We start from the raw sequence: 15522 nt of genomic DNA, 5'->3' as shown, positions 1-15522 counted from the left end.
ATACAATGAAGTGAGTTTTGATGATGATTTGTTGTTACAATGTAGCAAGTCCTGCAGCCTAGTCTCCCCTTCAGCCTGTGTAAGGATCAGATGTGTAGATTTATTTTAACATTAAGGTTGTTTGATTTGGTAAAAAATAAAATGTGGTAGTTTGGTCGTTATTAAAAAATATTTGGGGGAGTCCGTTTTTGGGGGAGTCCTGTTTCCATCCTGCACAGTAGAAGGCGGGATGCCCATTAAATTCTGCAATCCCCAATATACCACAGAAGAAGAAGAAGAGTGACGCAGCTCATCACACTCTCCAACGAGAGAAGAAATGTCGCAGGACCCGGAACTGTCCGCGGATTGCTACAGGCAGGTTGGTTTGTTGTTAACAGCTTCTGTTATGATTAAGCAAGCATTTGTCTTGATAAAACGTTCAGAAAATCGACATGGAATTATGATATATTACAAAAAAAAATCGACCCTGGAAATACTAATTCCATTGGCATTCCGGTTGGTATTCTGAAGCCGCAGTGGCGTGCAGCTAGCCTCAGCTTCACGAGTGCAGCGCTGTCAAAATCAGAAATTATGAGAAATACATAAATGTTTACAAGGCAATGTTTTCAAGATATGTATTTTGTTTAGGTCACTGCTGTTGCTGTCTGCTAGACTAGAGAATACACTCAATTGTGTGGCTACAGTGTATGACTAATTGCTGATGACCTCAGCGGTGTCTAGTGGTAATTGTGGTATTTCGCAAGTCCTACGGTCTTGTGATGCTCTCCAATCCATTTTTTTTTGTACCAGGAATATTTCTGCTGTGTTGTTTAATCCCGACATTTATGTGGTATTCATACAAATTGTAGTGGCCAAAATGATGTCTGAAGAAAGTGAGCCCATGAGGCACATTGATCTTGGGTCTCCTTCTCTGGAACAACCAGCAGCTGGTCACTGGTTCCCTGGCCCTCCCCCGCCCGTCTACTCCTGTACTCTGACTCCTGAGCTGGTGGCCAAGGCCCGGGAGGAGCTACAGGAGAAGCCAGAGTGGAGGCTAAGAGACGCGCAGGCCCTGAGGGACATGGTGCTGAAGGAGCAGCCTAACCTCCGGACCAGGCTGGACGATGCCTTTCTCCTGCGCTTCCTACGGGCCAGGTAAAGCATGATGCACTACAGTAACTACCCATAATGCTCTCTGTAAAATGATCCAGGAAACTGGCCTTAAGCGTCTCACAGTAGGAGGTCTGATCTAGGATCAGGTCCCCCCTGTCCATATAATCATATTATGATTGGAATGGCAAAGCTGATCCTATATCAGCACTTATACTCTAAGACACTTTATGAATAAGGGCCCTGGTGTCATCTTATTGAAGATGTTCTATCTTGAAGCTTACATAATGATGTCCCGTCTCCTTGTCCATCCACCAGGAAGTTTGACTATGACCGTGCCATGCAGCTGCTCCTCAACTACCACACCAGCCGGCGGGCCTGGCCCGAGGTCTTCCAGGACCTGAAGCCCTCCACAGTCAAACATGTGTTAGACCTGGGCTTCCTGACTGTTCTGCCCCATCCAGACCATAATGGATGCTACATCCTCTGTCTCAGACCTGGTCAGTGTGTTAGCTCACACTATCTACTGTCGTTTTATGTCCTAGAAGGGTTTTATGTCCTAGAAGCGCTCTAACTAATTTTTTCATCTTTATTTGGAAATACTTTATATGAACACTGTCTTCATAGAAGAATATAATAATACATTATATGAACACCCTCTTCATAGAAGAATATAATATTTTATTAATTCATACAAGACGGGAATTGGTTGTCTGCTTTACCCAAACCTGCATTGTAAGTGCATTTACTTACTATCCCTTATGACCTATGTATAATGCACTATAATGCATGACATAGGTGCTAATAGCTGCCCATAAACATCTATAATATTATTTTATTTTATCTTGAAAACATTTCCGATAATAGCCTTGATAAAACGGATTCAGATTGTCCTATGCTTGGCCTTTTTCAGAGTTACTAAATATACATTATTTTACAACAGGAAAATGGAAAGCAAATGATTATCCATTTGAGGACAACATCCGGGCCATTTACCTGACTCTGGAGAAGCTGATTCAGCCAGAGGAGACTCAGGTGAATGGGATCGTCATCTTAGCAGACTACACTGGGGTGGGCTTGTCCCAGGCATCCAATCCGGGCCCATTCCTGGCCAAGAAGGTTGTCAGCATCCTTCAGGTAAGCCATCAAAGACCTTGTTATTGTTCTGTTATTTAAGTTTTGATAATGTCACCCATGACAGCATGATCAAAATACACTGAGATCTATCTAGAATATGTATCTTATCAAATATGTTTTGTTGAAAACATGACACCCTCGATGTGGCTTGTGTCTTCTGTCAATAACAGACATTGTAATGTTGGATTTCAGGATAGCTTCCCAATAAGAATCAAGGCTGTTAACATCATAAATGAGCCCCGGATTTTCAAAGGGATCTTTGCAATAATTAAGCCTTTTCTGAAGGAGAAGATGGCAGAGAGGGTGAGTTTCATTTCTTTGTCTTTTACATAATATGGAGTCTTTCTTCATATCCTCCTTTTTCTGTACATGGTAACCTGCTAATTTGATCACTGCATTCAGATTACATTTATCTCGTATAACAGTCGTGATATGATTTCAGTGATTTCCAAAGTGTTTTAAAGCCATTATGAATAAACCTAATCAAATGAACATGGGCAGAGGCCCTCTTGAAGTACTGTAGGCTCCTTTGTGATTGTGTGACGTCAGCCTAACATAATTCCCTTATTTTTTCATACAGTACGTTCTCCACGGGTCAGACCTGCGCTCTCTGCACCGCAACATTCCTCGATCCGTCCTGCCAGAGGAGTATGGTGGTGTGGCCATACACCTTGACATGTCAACCTGGTCAAAGACATTACTGGACTCTGAGGAGGAGTTTATAGTGGAGTTCTGCCAGCCAGATCCTCTAGAGGGCGTAGTCCTCCCAGACTCCATGCTGTTTGAAGGGGAGCAGCCTGGTGGTGGTGCCAGGGATGACGACACCTTCAGGGGGCTACGCTCTCAGCTCTACTACTGTTACTGATAATGACCACCACCACCTCTCGCTACTATGAAGACACTAGCCTGGTCCCAGATGTGTTTGTGCTGTCTTGCCAACGCCTATGGTCATTGATGTGACATTGACCATAGTTGGTAAAACAGAAAACTAGATCTGGGACCAGACTGAGGACACCACTGTTTATTTTTTCCACTAATTGTTATTTTGACCAATCACRTCAGATATTTTTTTTATCTGATTGTTTTTCACTAATTGGTCTTTTGACCAATCAGAATAAGGCTGCCTGTATAAACGCAGCAACAGTTATTTAGTAGAAATCACTACAGGAAGAGCTAAAGAGATGTCTGGGCCCATATTCAAAAAGTGTCTCAGAGTAGGAGTGCTGATATAGCATCAGTTTTTACCTTTGAGATCAAAATGAATATGGGGCCTACTACACTCCACATGGCCAAGCATAAGGCAGCTTTAGGTTCTGGTAAGGAAGCGTTACAGGAGCTGCTAATGCATGTTTACTTATTTAGTAGTTTGTGACTCTTGGTTTTAAAACGGCTCTGATTTCCATTGTAAGATTTATTTCCTATAGAGGAAGACGTTCAACTGTGCCCATTTGAAATGCCACTCACTTCCACTTTCTCCTTAATTTCTCAGAATACACGTACTGAGGCTCTTCATCTGCATGGTGATATTCAACACTATGTAGTTACAGAATACACGTACTGAGGCTCTTCATCTGCATGTGTATATTCAACCACTGTAGTTACAGAATACACGTACTGAGGCTCTTTATCTGCATGGTGATATTCAACACTATGTAGTTACAGAATACACGTACTGAGGCTCTTATCTGCATGGTGATATTCAACACTATGTAGTTACAGAATACATGTACTGAGGCTCTTTATCTGCATGGTATATTCAACACTATGTAGTTACAGAATACACGTACTGAGGCTCTTTATCTGCATGGTGATATTCAACACTATGTAGTTACAGAATACATGTACTGAGGCTCTTCATCTGCATGTGATATTCAACACTATGTAGTTACAGAATACATGTACTGAGGCTCTTATCTGCATGGTGATATTCAACACTATGTAGTTACAGAATACAGTACTGAGGCTCTTCATCGCATGGTGATATTCACAACTATGTAGTTACAGATACAGTACTGAGGCTCTTCGATCTGCATGGTGATATTCAACACTATGTAGTTACAGAATACATGTACTGAGGCTCTTCATCTGCATGGTGATATTCAAACACCATGTAGTTACAGGACACATACTTTGCCTTAATCTATTTTTGATAATGATAGATATGCAAGGGGTTATGAATGGGGTTTAATTTGTATGTAATCATACAAGTATGCCACTTTTATCCAAAGCAACGTACAGTGCAGTGAGTGGATAGCGTACAATTGTAGCATGTATATGTAATTCCTGCTGGAATTGAAACCCATGAACTTGCCGTTGCTGGCGCAACGCTCTTCCTGAACCACTCAAGACCTGTAATGTCTGCGTTACTGAGCGCCGAAGCCTACAGTGTACCGACATGGCAGTGTACCTACACTACCGTTCAAAAGTTTGAGGTCACTTTGAAATGTTTTTGAAAGAAAAACACTTTTTGTCCATTAAAATAATATCAGCCAGCTATGGGGATACCCACCCAGCAACACTGGAKCTATGTCATTGTGCCAAATATTTTATTATTACCATGGACCATTTAGAGGTTAGGTTATATTTTGCAGATGAACTCACTCAATATACACAGAGTATACCAAACATTAGGAACACCTTCCTAATATTGAGTTGCGCAAATCCTTATTTAACCTGTCTCCTTCCCTTCATCTACACTGATTGAAGTGGATTTAACAAGTGACATCAATAAGGGATCATAGCTTTCACCTGGTCATTCAATGTCATGGAAACAGGTGTTCATAATGTGTTGTATACTCATGAGTTCATATTTTATTCAYTATTTTATGAAAGGCCAAATTGTTTAAAAAAAWATATTTTGTCATTAAGTTACATTCCACAATGTTATATTGTAATTAGCTAATCAATTTCTTTTTCTAAGATGTCAAAGCATGTCTGCAGTCTCTTCATATTTCAGAGTAGGCCTGCATTGATCAGTAGATGAATAAACACATTTCAAATTCAGATGTGTGTTTTGCAAAACCATAGGCCTACACGTCCAGTACAGAGGATGGTTTCATTGGGTAGAATAGAACAGAATTATAGAACAGAACACTATCTATTTTAGTCAATTCCCAGATTGCCTAGTAGGCTGCCGTTTAGGCCATATGCGATTTAAGAATTAGGCCTAGTCGAAAGCTTAATTTTGTCACATTCTATTCGTTTTCATATTTTAAGTTATGAAGAGTTTCACGTTTCAGGCCGAGTGAAATGTGAGCCTGGATCACAAGACGATGTCTGATTGGCTGTGGGATGGCTAACTCCATTTTGGAAACAGCTGTTTGAAGACCTACCCTTCCCTCATTGTTTCGGGAGGTTGCCAGATAAACATTACTGCTTTATGAGACTTCATCGCTGTAAGATTTACATTACGTGTTGCAAAAGGGCCCGATAACTGAATTGGTGTTTGATCCGATTGTATCAAGTGGATAATTAAGGCTATCGAATCAAGGTTAGTCATTTGTCTTTTTGTTACACTATAACAATATGTGAAAATGACTGTTGCCGCGCAACCTCGGCGGATGCACATTTGTTTATGAGGAATTTGCTCTGATTGATGCAGGTCGTGTGTTCGTCAAACTTGCCAACATTAGGCACTTGAGGGACGTTTTATTTTGTTCTTTGCCCAGTGAAATGCCTATCTATACTTGAACAATGTAGGTGTTCTCGTCTGGTGGAATATAGGCTACTGCCTATTCTGGGCGATTTTGAATGTGAAATTGGGACAAATTGGGCTACTCCAATATTTTAACATTATCTTCCACGTTTTTATTCAACCTCTTTCAGTTTTGCGTATCAACAGATAGCCCTAGACAAGTTCAGCAGTTTACTGCTAATTATTTCACTTATCAGAACAAAAACTGATCTTGTGAAATAACCAAATAGTCTAACTTAATTTCTTTTTTATCACATTTTCTTATGCCTTTTACAATGGTCTTGACAGAGGGATTTCAACAAATACCCTCTAACTTAATTGATGAAGGTCAGTAATTAAAGACCCCCCCCCCCCAGAAACAGAAACATGACGTGCCTGCAGTACTATCCCTACAGTGTGTGTGGGTGGTGGGGTGGGGGGGCAGTGGGCCTGGGGTGTAGTCTATAGCAGTTGTTCCCCAACTTTTTAGAGTCCTGTACCCCCTTCAAACATTCAACCTTCAGCTGTGTACCAACTCACCAGGGTCAGCGCACTCTCAAATGTTGTTTATTGCCATCATTGTAAGCCTGCCACACACACACACACACACACACTATACGATACATTTATTAAACATAAGAATGAGTGTGAGTTTGTGTCACAACCCGGCTCATGAGAAGTGACAAAGAGATCTTAGAGGACCAGGGCACTAATAATAATCAATTCTGCTCTTTATTTTACCATCTTACATGTAAAACCTTATTTGTTAATTGAAAATTGTGAATAACTCACCAGAGGTTAATGAGAATGGTGTGCTAGAAAGGATGCACATAACTCAGCAATGTTGGGCTGTATTGGAGAGAGTCTTAAGTCATTTCCACACACAGTCTGTGCCTGTATTTAGTTTTCATGCTAGTGAGGGCCGAGAATCCACTCTCACATAGGTACGTGGTTGCAAAGGGCATCAGTGTCTTAACAGTGCAATTTGCCAAGGCAGGATACTCTGAGCGCAGGCCAATCCAGAAATCTGGCAGTGGCTTCTGATTTAAATAAAATATTCACAGAACCGCTTGTTGCAATTTAGATGAGGCTCTCTTGTTCAGATATCGGTAAGTGGACTGGAGGCAGGGCATGAAAGGGATAACAAATCCAGTTGTTTGTTCCGTCCGTTTCGGGAAAGTACCTGCGCAATTGTGCACCCAGCTCACTCAGGTGCTTCGCTATATCACATTTGACATTGTCCGTAAGCTTGAGTTCATTTGCACACACAAAATCATAGAACGATGGAAAGACCTGTGTGTTGTCCTTGTTAATGCAGGCAGGAAAGAGCTCCAACTTCTTAATCATAGCCTCAAGTTTGTCCCGCAAACGTGTCAATAATTTCCCCCTTGATAACCAGCGTCAAAGCGTTACATGGTCGCTGCCCATGTTATTGCATAATGCAGAAGTTCCACGAGAGTTCAGGGGCCTTGCTTTAACAAAGTTAACCATTTTCACTATAGTATCCAAAACATCTCAAGCTGTCAGGCATTCGCTTGGCAGCAATAGCCTCTCAGTGGATGCTGCAGTGTACCCAAGTGGCGTCGGGAGCAACTGCCTGCAGGCACATTCCACTCCACTATGTCTCCCTGCCATGGCTTTTGCGCCATCAGTACAGATACCAACACATCTTAACAACCAAAGTCTTTTTGATGTCACAAAGCTGTCCGTCCAGTACTTTATCCTCTCCTGTTGTCCTGGATTCCAGTGGTTTGCAGAAGAGGATGTCTTCCTTAATTGACCCCCCATAAACGTAACAGACATATAACAGGAGCCTTGCCAGGCCCGCCATGTCTGTTGACTCATCCAGCTGTAACGCATAGAATTCACTGGCTTGTATGCGAAGCAGTAATTGTTTCAAAACATCTCCTGCCATGTCACTGATGCGTTGTGGGACAGTGTTGTTTGAGGAAGGCATTGTCTGTATAGTTTTTTTGGCCTTTTCCCCCAGCATTGTCCCAGCCATATCTGCAGCAGCAGGAAGAATTAAGTCCTCCACAATAGTATGGGGCTTGCCTGTCCTAGCCACTAGGTAGCTCACCACATAAGACACTTCTAGCCCCTTCTTATTAATGGTATCTGTTGCTTTTGTCTTACTACTCGAAAGTTGTCTTTATTCTCGTTCAAAAAACTCCCATGGATTATTTTTCAAATTGTCATGTTTCGTTTCTAAATGTCTGCGCAAGAGTGAAGGTTTCCCGCGGAGAGTAATGGTTCATGTGATTGGATGTTAGTTATTTGACATTGTTGTTATTTCGCTGAACACTAGATGGCTTAATTACATTTTTGCCAGTGAAACGAGTCTACTCAGGGAGGGGAAAAAAACAACCAAATGCCCCATTTGGAAAATATATATTTTTAAAATATGAATCACATTTTTATTTGGCGTACCCCCGAAGACATTGCGCTTACCCTACTTGTACCTCAGTTTGGGAATACCTGCTTTAGTGCAAACTGTAACTTAATTGAAAATTTGAGTTCAGGTAGTCTTCATCGGTTCGGTTTGGTTTCTAGTTTAAAAACCTCTCGACATGTTTCTGATGGTCCTGTAGGGATACTATGTGTATTTTCAGGGTTTTGTTCAAGCCCGGCAGCACAAACACCTGACAAACAATACCATTAGCTGAATCAGTTGATATGAGCTTGCACATAAACCTGTACACACCTGTAGGACCAGGGTCGAAAAACATTTACATTTTTTTTTATCATGCAGATAGTTATTTAAAGGTGCACTATGCGGAAATCGCTCTGCCATTTCCTGGCTGCTAAAATTCTAATAGTTCACCTAATTTCAGTTTGTGACAAAACAAGCAAGTAAAGTGTAGAGAATCATTGTACCATCTAAACCGCTGTGAATTGTATTTTCAATAACCAAAAATATTGTATTTTCAGCTGTTTGAAGCTGGTGTACAACACTGAAACTAAATGACGGGGAAAAAAGACCAAAAAAGTTACATATTGCAGCTTCAAGGCTTCATGGATCAACAATAATGAGGTCATGTACTGTATATCTGCAGTGCAGCAGTGGCACTACCAGCCTCACTCTCCTTCCTCCAACTTTCCCTTTAGCTAATGGATGTCTGCTGTTGTATTGATAGTGGCCAATAACATTATTAGCAATGGAAAAATTAAGATTGAATACGGTACTCTGGATGAGTGAGAAATGTATGTTTCGTTGGGTTGGGGATACGGGCCGGTTGTAAGGTTTAGTTGTGTATGGTTGTTTTATCATCTTGTAGTTATCACTTGCTTCCTTCAGGAAGTACATTATTTTTGTGTCTGGTCCCAGATCTGGTTGGGCTATCTTGCCAACTCCTACTGATGTGTTGTGCCACTGACTCTACAGTTGTCATACTATTACATTTGTCATTTAGCAGATGTGCTTATCCAGAGCGACTTACAGGCGCAATTAGGGTTAAGTGCCTTGCTCAAGGGCACATCAATAGATTTTTCACCTAGTCGGGGCATGGGGATTCAAACCAGCGACCATTGGCCAGCTACCTGCTGCCAATTAAGAGTATTCAGTAGGGATGCAAGATATATCCGTGAGCATATCAGAATCGGACGATATTAGCTAAAAATGCCAACATCGGCCCGATATCTAGTTTAACGCCGATATGCAAAACCGATGTCAAAGCTGACGTGCATACCTATATAACATAGGTAGATGACGTAATGACGCCACGAAAATACAGCGCTACACAGAACAAAAGCAGAAAAATACTAAGCGCACACTTCCAACAACTAGTTAAAGTCGCGCAGTCATTTGAAAGTAAGAACATTTCAGCGATACAACTCAAAGGCAAAACCCGTTAATGCCAAGATAATGGAATTTATTGCCCTTGACAATCAACCGTCCTCTGTTGTGGATGACGTTGGCTTTCGCCGACTGGTCAAGCCCCGGTACACACTATTTTTCAGATGTTGCCCTACCGGAGTTACAGTATTGTTGAAACATACATCTATGAGCTACATGTTATGGGTGTCACTGCTATTAGCTTCACGACTGACATTTGGACCAGCGATGTCAGCCACATGAGCATGCTGAGTCTGACCGCACAGTGGGTCGATGAGGATTTCATATGGAGGAAAGCCGTATTGCATGCTCAAGAATGTGCTGGTTCTCATACCGCTGCTGCCATTTCAGTGGCATTTGACAATGTTTGAAACTTGGCAACATGAACACACTCYTAGCGCCATTCAAAMAACTGACTKGAGAAATAAGCTCATCAACTGCGTCTGCAGCAGATGTGATACCCTCTGTCATGGCATTGAAACGGCTGCTCAACAAAACTGCAAATACAGACCGTGTGGTTAAATTTACAAAAGTACTTGAGGCTGTGAACAAGCGATTCGTGGCATTCTCTCTGAGCATCTTTACAGTGTCGCTACTTTGACGCAGACAAGAAACAGGGTTTACATGAAATGTTACATACACAGCTGGACAAGATGGAAACGGACACAGTGACAGTGCGTACCGAGGAAGAGAGGCCATGGACAGACAGACAGCTGAAACTTCACTGCTTGACATGTATAAGGAAATCCTGGTTGAGAATGAAATGACTGAACAAATTAACAATGTAACAGCACAGCAATTAAGTGAAAAAAAAGAAAAGGTTTTGATTGTTTTACTGGTAATGGGGAAATGTAAATGCCATCAAAATAACTTTTTTTTTGTGTGTGTGTGTGACCTTTATTTAACTAGGCAAGTAATTTAAGAACAAATTCTTATTTACAATGACTGCCAGACCCAGACGGCGCTGGACCAATTGTGCGCCGCCCTATGCGACTCCCAATCACGGCCGGATGTGAGACAGCCTGGATTCAAACCAGGGACTATAGTGATGCCTCTTGCACTGAGATGCAGTGCCTTAGACCGCTGTGTGTGTTAACTATTTAACTGTACAAGAATGCTTAAAAGGCCGCTAAAATTTTAAATATTGGATATCGGTATCGGCCAAAAATGTCATGTCAGTGCATCCCTAGTATTCAGGACTATCTTACACAATACAATATATGTTACTGGACGGAGAGAAGCGATCCAGAACTATAAGCATAGTGCCCACAGACCTCAGTCTAAAATGCGTAAAGCAATTGGTTGCTCTATATCAATCTCCAATCTATAGAAATATCCAGCATTTATGTGTACATTCATAACTATTAATGGGCATTATACGTCTTCTACTCCCTCTCTAATTATGGGAGATGTGTTTACACATTTGCAGGCTGAGTTTTTTGTCAGTAGTCGCCTACTCAGTACTCCACTGACCTCTAACCATGTTCCATGCTCTGTAGTTAGACTAGGCTATAGGACGTTTGTTTTTTAGCTCCATCCCTGGCTGGGAACCACCCTTTCTTTCTTGTGACCAAGTGACTGTCAGGAAGAGAAGAATACTTATGCACAATTATATTATAGACACGCAGGCATACACACACACACACACACACACACACACACACACACACACACACACACTCATCTATAGACCATAGATTTTTTATTAGTTTTGATCCGAATTAACTCCTTGTCTTTCATTTGTCGTGCACCATATGATTTTCATATTACCCTTCACTTTGGGTTTTTAGTAAGTCAAGATGTTTATTGGTTTAGCAAAATAACAGTGTGGGCTTAGTCATTTAAGGACATGTAAAAGAATGAAGGATAAGTGGGTATGATTGAGTCCCTCTTAGAATAACGTTAATGATCAACGTTAATATCCCATTAACATGTGTGGGTAACCAACTAGCAACGCAGATTTAATTGCTCCATAATTTTAATTTGCTACATTCAGGGTTGGGGARTAACAAGTGCATTTAATCAGTTACATGAAATCTGATTACAAAAAACAAACTAATCAGTTACGTTTAGGGTTGCARAGGGTTGGAAACTATCTGTTAAATTTCCGTACATTTTCCATGGGAAGTTAAGACCGGGTATTTTGGGAATATTGCTAAAACTCATCAAAAAAGTTAGCTTMTAACGATGAACCTTTTTTTGTGGGATACACATAAGGCAATTCTAGGTCTTGTGGCATATTTTGGTTAAACTATCCCCAATTCAATGGAATTGTAACCCTCTGCATGCACAGTGCATTCTTCCATCACATGTACAGCTGATTCTCAAGATCTTGCACACTAATGAGATGCTGTTGATCCCACACTACTACACTGTCTGAACCAAGGACTACATGCTTTCTGGTAAGTTTTGATTACAATACTGGGTGGCGTGAATACATTTTATATGGCATAAATGCATTTATTTTATATTTTTTAACCTGTCTGGCTCCGGGGTTCCGCTAGCGGAACTCCTCCCACATTCCACTGAAAAGGCAGAGCGCGAAATTCAAAAAATATTTTTTAGAAATATTTAACTTTCACACATTAACAAGTCCAATACAGCAAATGAAAGATACACATCTGGTGAATCCAGCCAACATGTCCGACTTTTAAAATGTTTTACAGCGAAAACACCACGTATATTTATGTTAGCCCCCCACCAAATACAAAAAAGGACAGACATTTTTCACAGCACAGGTAGCATGCACAAAACCAACATAACTAACCAAGATCCAACCAAACTAACCAAGAAACAACTTCATCAGATGACAGTCCTATAACATGTTACACAATAAATCGATGTTTTGTTCGAAAAATGTGCATATTTGCGGTATAAATCAGTTTTACATTGCAGCTACCATCACAGCTACCGTCAAAAATAGCACCGAAGCAGCCAGAGTAATTATAGAGACCAACGTGAAATACCTAAATACTCGTCATAAAACATTTCTGAAAAATCGATGGTGTACAGCAAATTAAAGACAAACATCTTGTGAATCCAGCCAATATTTCCGATTTTTTAAGTGTTTTACAGCGAAAACACAATATAGCATTATATTAGCTTACTACAATAGCCTACCACACTACCGCATTCATTCATCAAGGCACGTTAGCGATAGCGAATAAACCAGCAAAAGATATTAATTTTCACTAACCTTCATAAACCTTCATCAGATGACAGTCCTATAACATCAGGTTATACATACACTTATGTTTTGTTCGAAAATGTGCATATTTAGAGCTGAAATCAGTGGTTATACATTGTGCTAACGTAGCATCTTTTTCCCAGAATGTGCGGATATTTTTCTAAAACTCACCTATTTTGACCAAATAACTATTSATAAACATGACTAAAAAATACATGTTGTATAGGAAATGATAGATACACTAGTTCTTAATGCAATCGCCGTGTTAGAATTCTAAAAATAACTTCATTACGACATCCAGCTTATGTTATAGCGAGAGCGTGCCCAAAATCTGGGCGCTACCTAATAGTACACATGTTCGACAGATATATGAAATAGCATCATAAAATGGGTCCTACTTTTGATGATCTTCCATCAGAATGTTGTACAAGGGGTCCTTTGTCGTGAACAATCGTTGTTTGGTTTTAGAACGTCCTCTTCTCCAGTCAATTAGCACGGAAAGCTAGCAAAGTAGCGCGAAGCTCTCCTTCCTGAACAAAGGCACACAACGCAACACGCCTAACGTCCCGAAAAAATTTCAATAATCTAATAAGACTATATTGAAAAAACATACTTTACGATGATATTGTCACATTTATCAAATAAAATCAAAGCCGGAGATATTAGTGGTCTATAACGACAGCTTTCCAGAAGGCAATCCCAGGCTCCTTCTCGCGCTTTCCAGAAAACAGGAAATGGGTGACACGTCATGCCAAGAGCTTTTATTMCACCTCAGACCAAGATAAACACTCCATTTCTTCTCTCACTGACTATTGACATCTAGTGGAAGGTGTATGACGTGCATGTATACTAATACGTATCAAGCCCATTTATAGGCAGGCCCTAGAACAGAGCATCGTTTTCAGATTYTCCACTTCCTGATMAGGAAGTTTGCTGCAAAATGAGTTCTGTTTTACTCACAGATATAATTCAAACGGTTTTAGAAACTAGAGTGTTTTCTATCCAATAGTAATAATAATATGCATATTGTACGAGCAAGAATTGAGTACGAGGCCGTTTAAATTGGGCACGATTTTCCCCCAAAGTGAAAACAGCGCCCTCTGTCCTCAACAGGTTAACTAGTTAACTATTTATCTGTACATGAAATTGTATTAGTTTTTTAAATTCTTTTTTTTCTAATCTTTACAGGAAAATGCCACGGGCACTATCTGATGTGTGGAGACATTTCATTGCAGCTAATGTAGAAAGAAAAGCTGTGTGCATTTGCAAATACTGTGTCAAATCATATGTGAAGAATGCAACAAGGATGCAGATTCATCTGGCCAAGTGCATAAAGTTCCCACAGCGCTCACAACAAGCAACCTCTGACAAAAGTTCCTCTACTTCTATTCGAGGTGAAAATGATGAATCAGACACCTTATCGATAGCAACAGCTCATGGTCCTCCTGGAATCAGAAGTTTTTTTGACTCAATGGAGGAACGTAGTCATGGTCTTCCTGGAATCAGATGTTTTTTTGACTCGATGGAGGAACGTAGTCAGAGAGATGCTGATGAATGTCTTGCTCGAGCTGTGTCTGCAACTGGTTCACCTCTGATGCTCACAGGCAATGTGTATTGGAAGAGAKTTCTAAATGTTCTTCACCCAGCATACACCCCTCCAACCAGACATGCTTTATCTACTCATTTGCTGGATGCAGAGTTCAACAGAGTTCAAGTGAAGGTCAAGCAAATCATAGAGAAAGCAGACTATTGCAATAATCTCTGATGGGTGGTTGAATGTTCGTGGGAATGGAATAATTAACTACATCTCCACCCCTCAACCAGTATTCTACAAGAGCACAGACACAAAGGACAACAGACACACTGGTCTCTACATTGCAGATGAGCTGAAGGCAGTCATCAATGACCTTGGACCACAGAAGGTATTTGCACTGATGACAGACAATGCTGTGAACATAAAGGCTGCTTGGTCTAAAGTGGAGGAGTCCTACCCTCACAGCACACCCATTGGCTGTGCTGCTCATGCATTGAATCTGCTCCGCAAGGACATCATGGCACTGAAAACAATGGATCCTCTACAAGAGAGCCAAGGAAATGGTTAGGTATGTTAGGTAAGGATCATATATAGCAGCATAGCAGCAATCTACCTCACTGAGAAAAGTGAGAAGAATAAGATCACCACATTGAAGCTGCCCAGTAACACCCGTTGGGGTGGTGTTGCCATCATGTTTGACAGTCTCCTGGAGGGGAAGGAGTCTCTAAGAAATGGCCATATCACAGTCTGCTGATATGGACAGCCCCATCAAGAGTATCCTCCTGGGTGATGTATTTTGGGAGAGAGTGGTAAGCAACCTGAAACTCCTGAAAGCTATAGCATTAGCCATTGCACGGATTGAGGGAGACAATGCCATCCTGTCTGATGTTCAGACTGCTTGCAGATGTTCGAGAAGAAATCCGTACTGCCCTGCCCACTTAACTGTTGCTCCAAGCAGAGGAAATTGCAGTTCTGAAATGCATCAAAAAGCGTGAAGACTTCTGCCTGAAGCCCATCCACGCCGCAGCGTACATGTTGGACCCCAAGTATGCTGGTAAGAGCATCCT

At 41.0% G+C, this 15522-nt stretch overlaps 2 protein-coding genes across 3 annotated transcripts in view; both read left to right on the top strand.

The window, feature by feature from the left end:
- The first annotated feature begins 279 nt into the window (after positions 1 to 279).
- LOC111966766 (alpha-tocopherol transfer protein-like) lies at positions 280 to 4149 on the top strand. 2 transcript variants are annotated; one of them, XM_023991683.2, is made up of 6 exons: positions 280 to 358; positions 849 to 1134; positions 1408 to 1589; positions 2033 to 2226; positions 2419 to 2529; positions 2807 to 4149. In XM_023991683.2, exons 2-6 carry the CDS (start codon positions 857 to 859, stop codon positions 3089 to 3091), a joined length of 1050 nt encoding a protein of 349 aa, XP_023847451.1. In that variant the 5' UTR covers positions 280 to 358; positions 849 to 856; the 3' UTR covers positions 3092 to 4149. The 2 variants fall into 2 exon arrangements, with proteins under 2 accessions (XP_023847451.1, XP_023847452.1); XM_023991684.2 differs by having other exon boundaries at positions 281 to 354.
- Positions 4150 to 5536: 1387 nt separating this feature from the next.
- LOC111966765 (cAMP-dependent protein kinase inhibitor gamma-like) overlaps positions 5537 to 15522 on the top strand; it is a 34410-nt gene continuing 24424 nt past the window's right edge. The window contains exon 1 of the mRNA XM_023991680.2: positions 5537 to 5716. The gene's annotated coding sequence lies outside the window, so the exon portion shown is untranslated. The remainder of the gene's footprint in view (positions 5717 to 15522) is intronic.

This window comes from Salvelinus sp. IW2-2015, linkage group LG7 (assembly GCF_002910315.2).
Source record: "Salvelinus sp. IW2-2015 linkage group LG7, ASM291031v2, whole genome shotgun sequence".
Classification (NCBI taxonomy): Eukaryota; Metazoa; Chordata; class Actinopteri; order Salmoniformes; family Salmonidae; genus Salvelinus; species Salvelinus sp. IW2-2015.
This window is presented reverse-complemented; position numbering and strand designations above follow the sequence as displayed.

Coding starts and splice junctions, on each gene's coding strand:
- LOC111966766 (XM_023991683.2), top strand. CDS start 857: ATGATGTCTGAAGAAAGTGAGCCCATGAGGCACATTGATCTTGGGTCT. Junction 1,135..1,407: donor CTGCGCTTCCTACGGGCCAG/GTAAAGCATGAT, acceptor TCCATCCACCAG/GAAGTTTGACTATGACCGTG. Junction 2,530..2,806: donor AGGAGAAGATGGCAGAGAGG/GTGAGTTTCATT, acceptor TTTTTCATACAG/TACGTTCTCCACGGGTCAGA.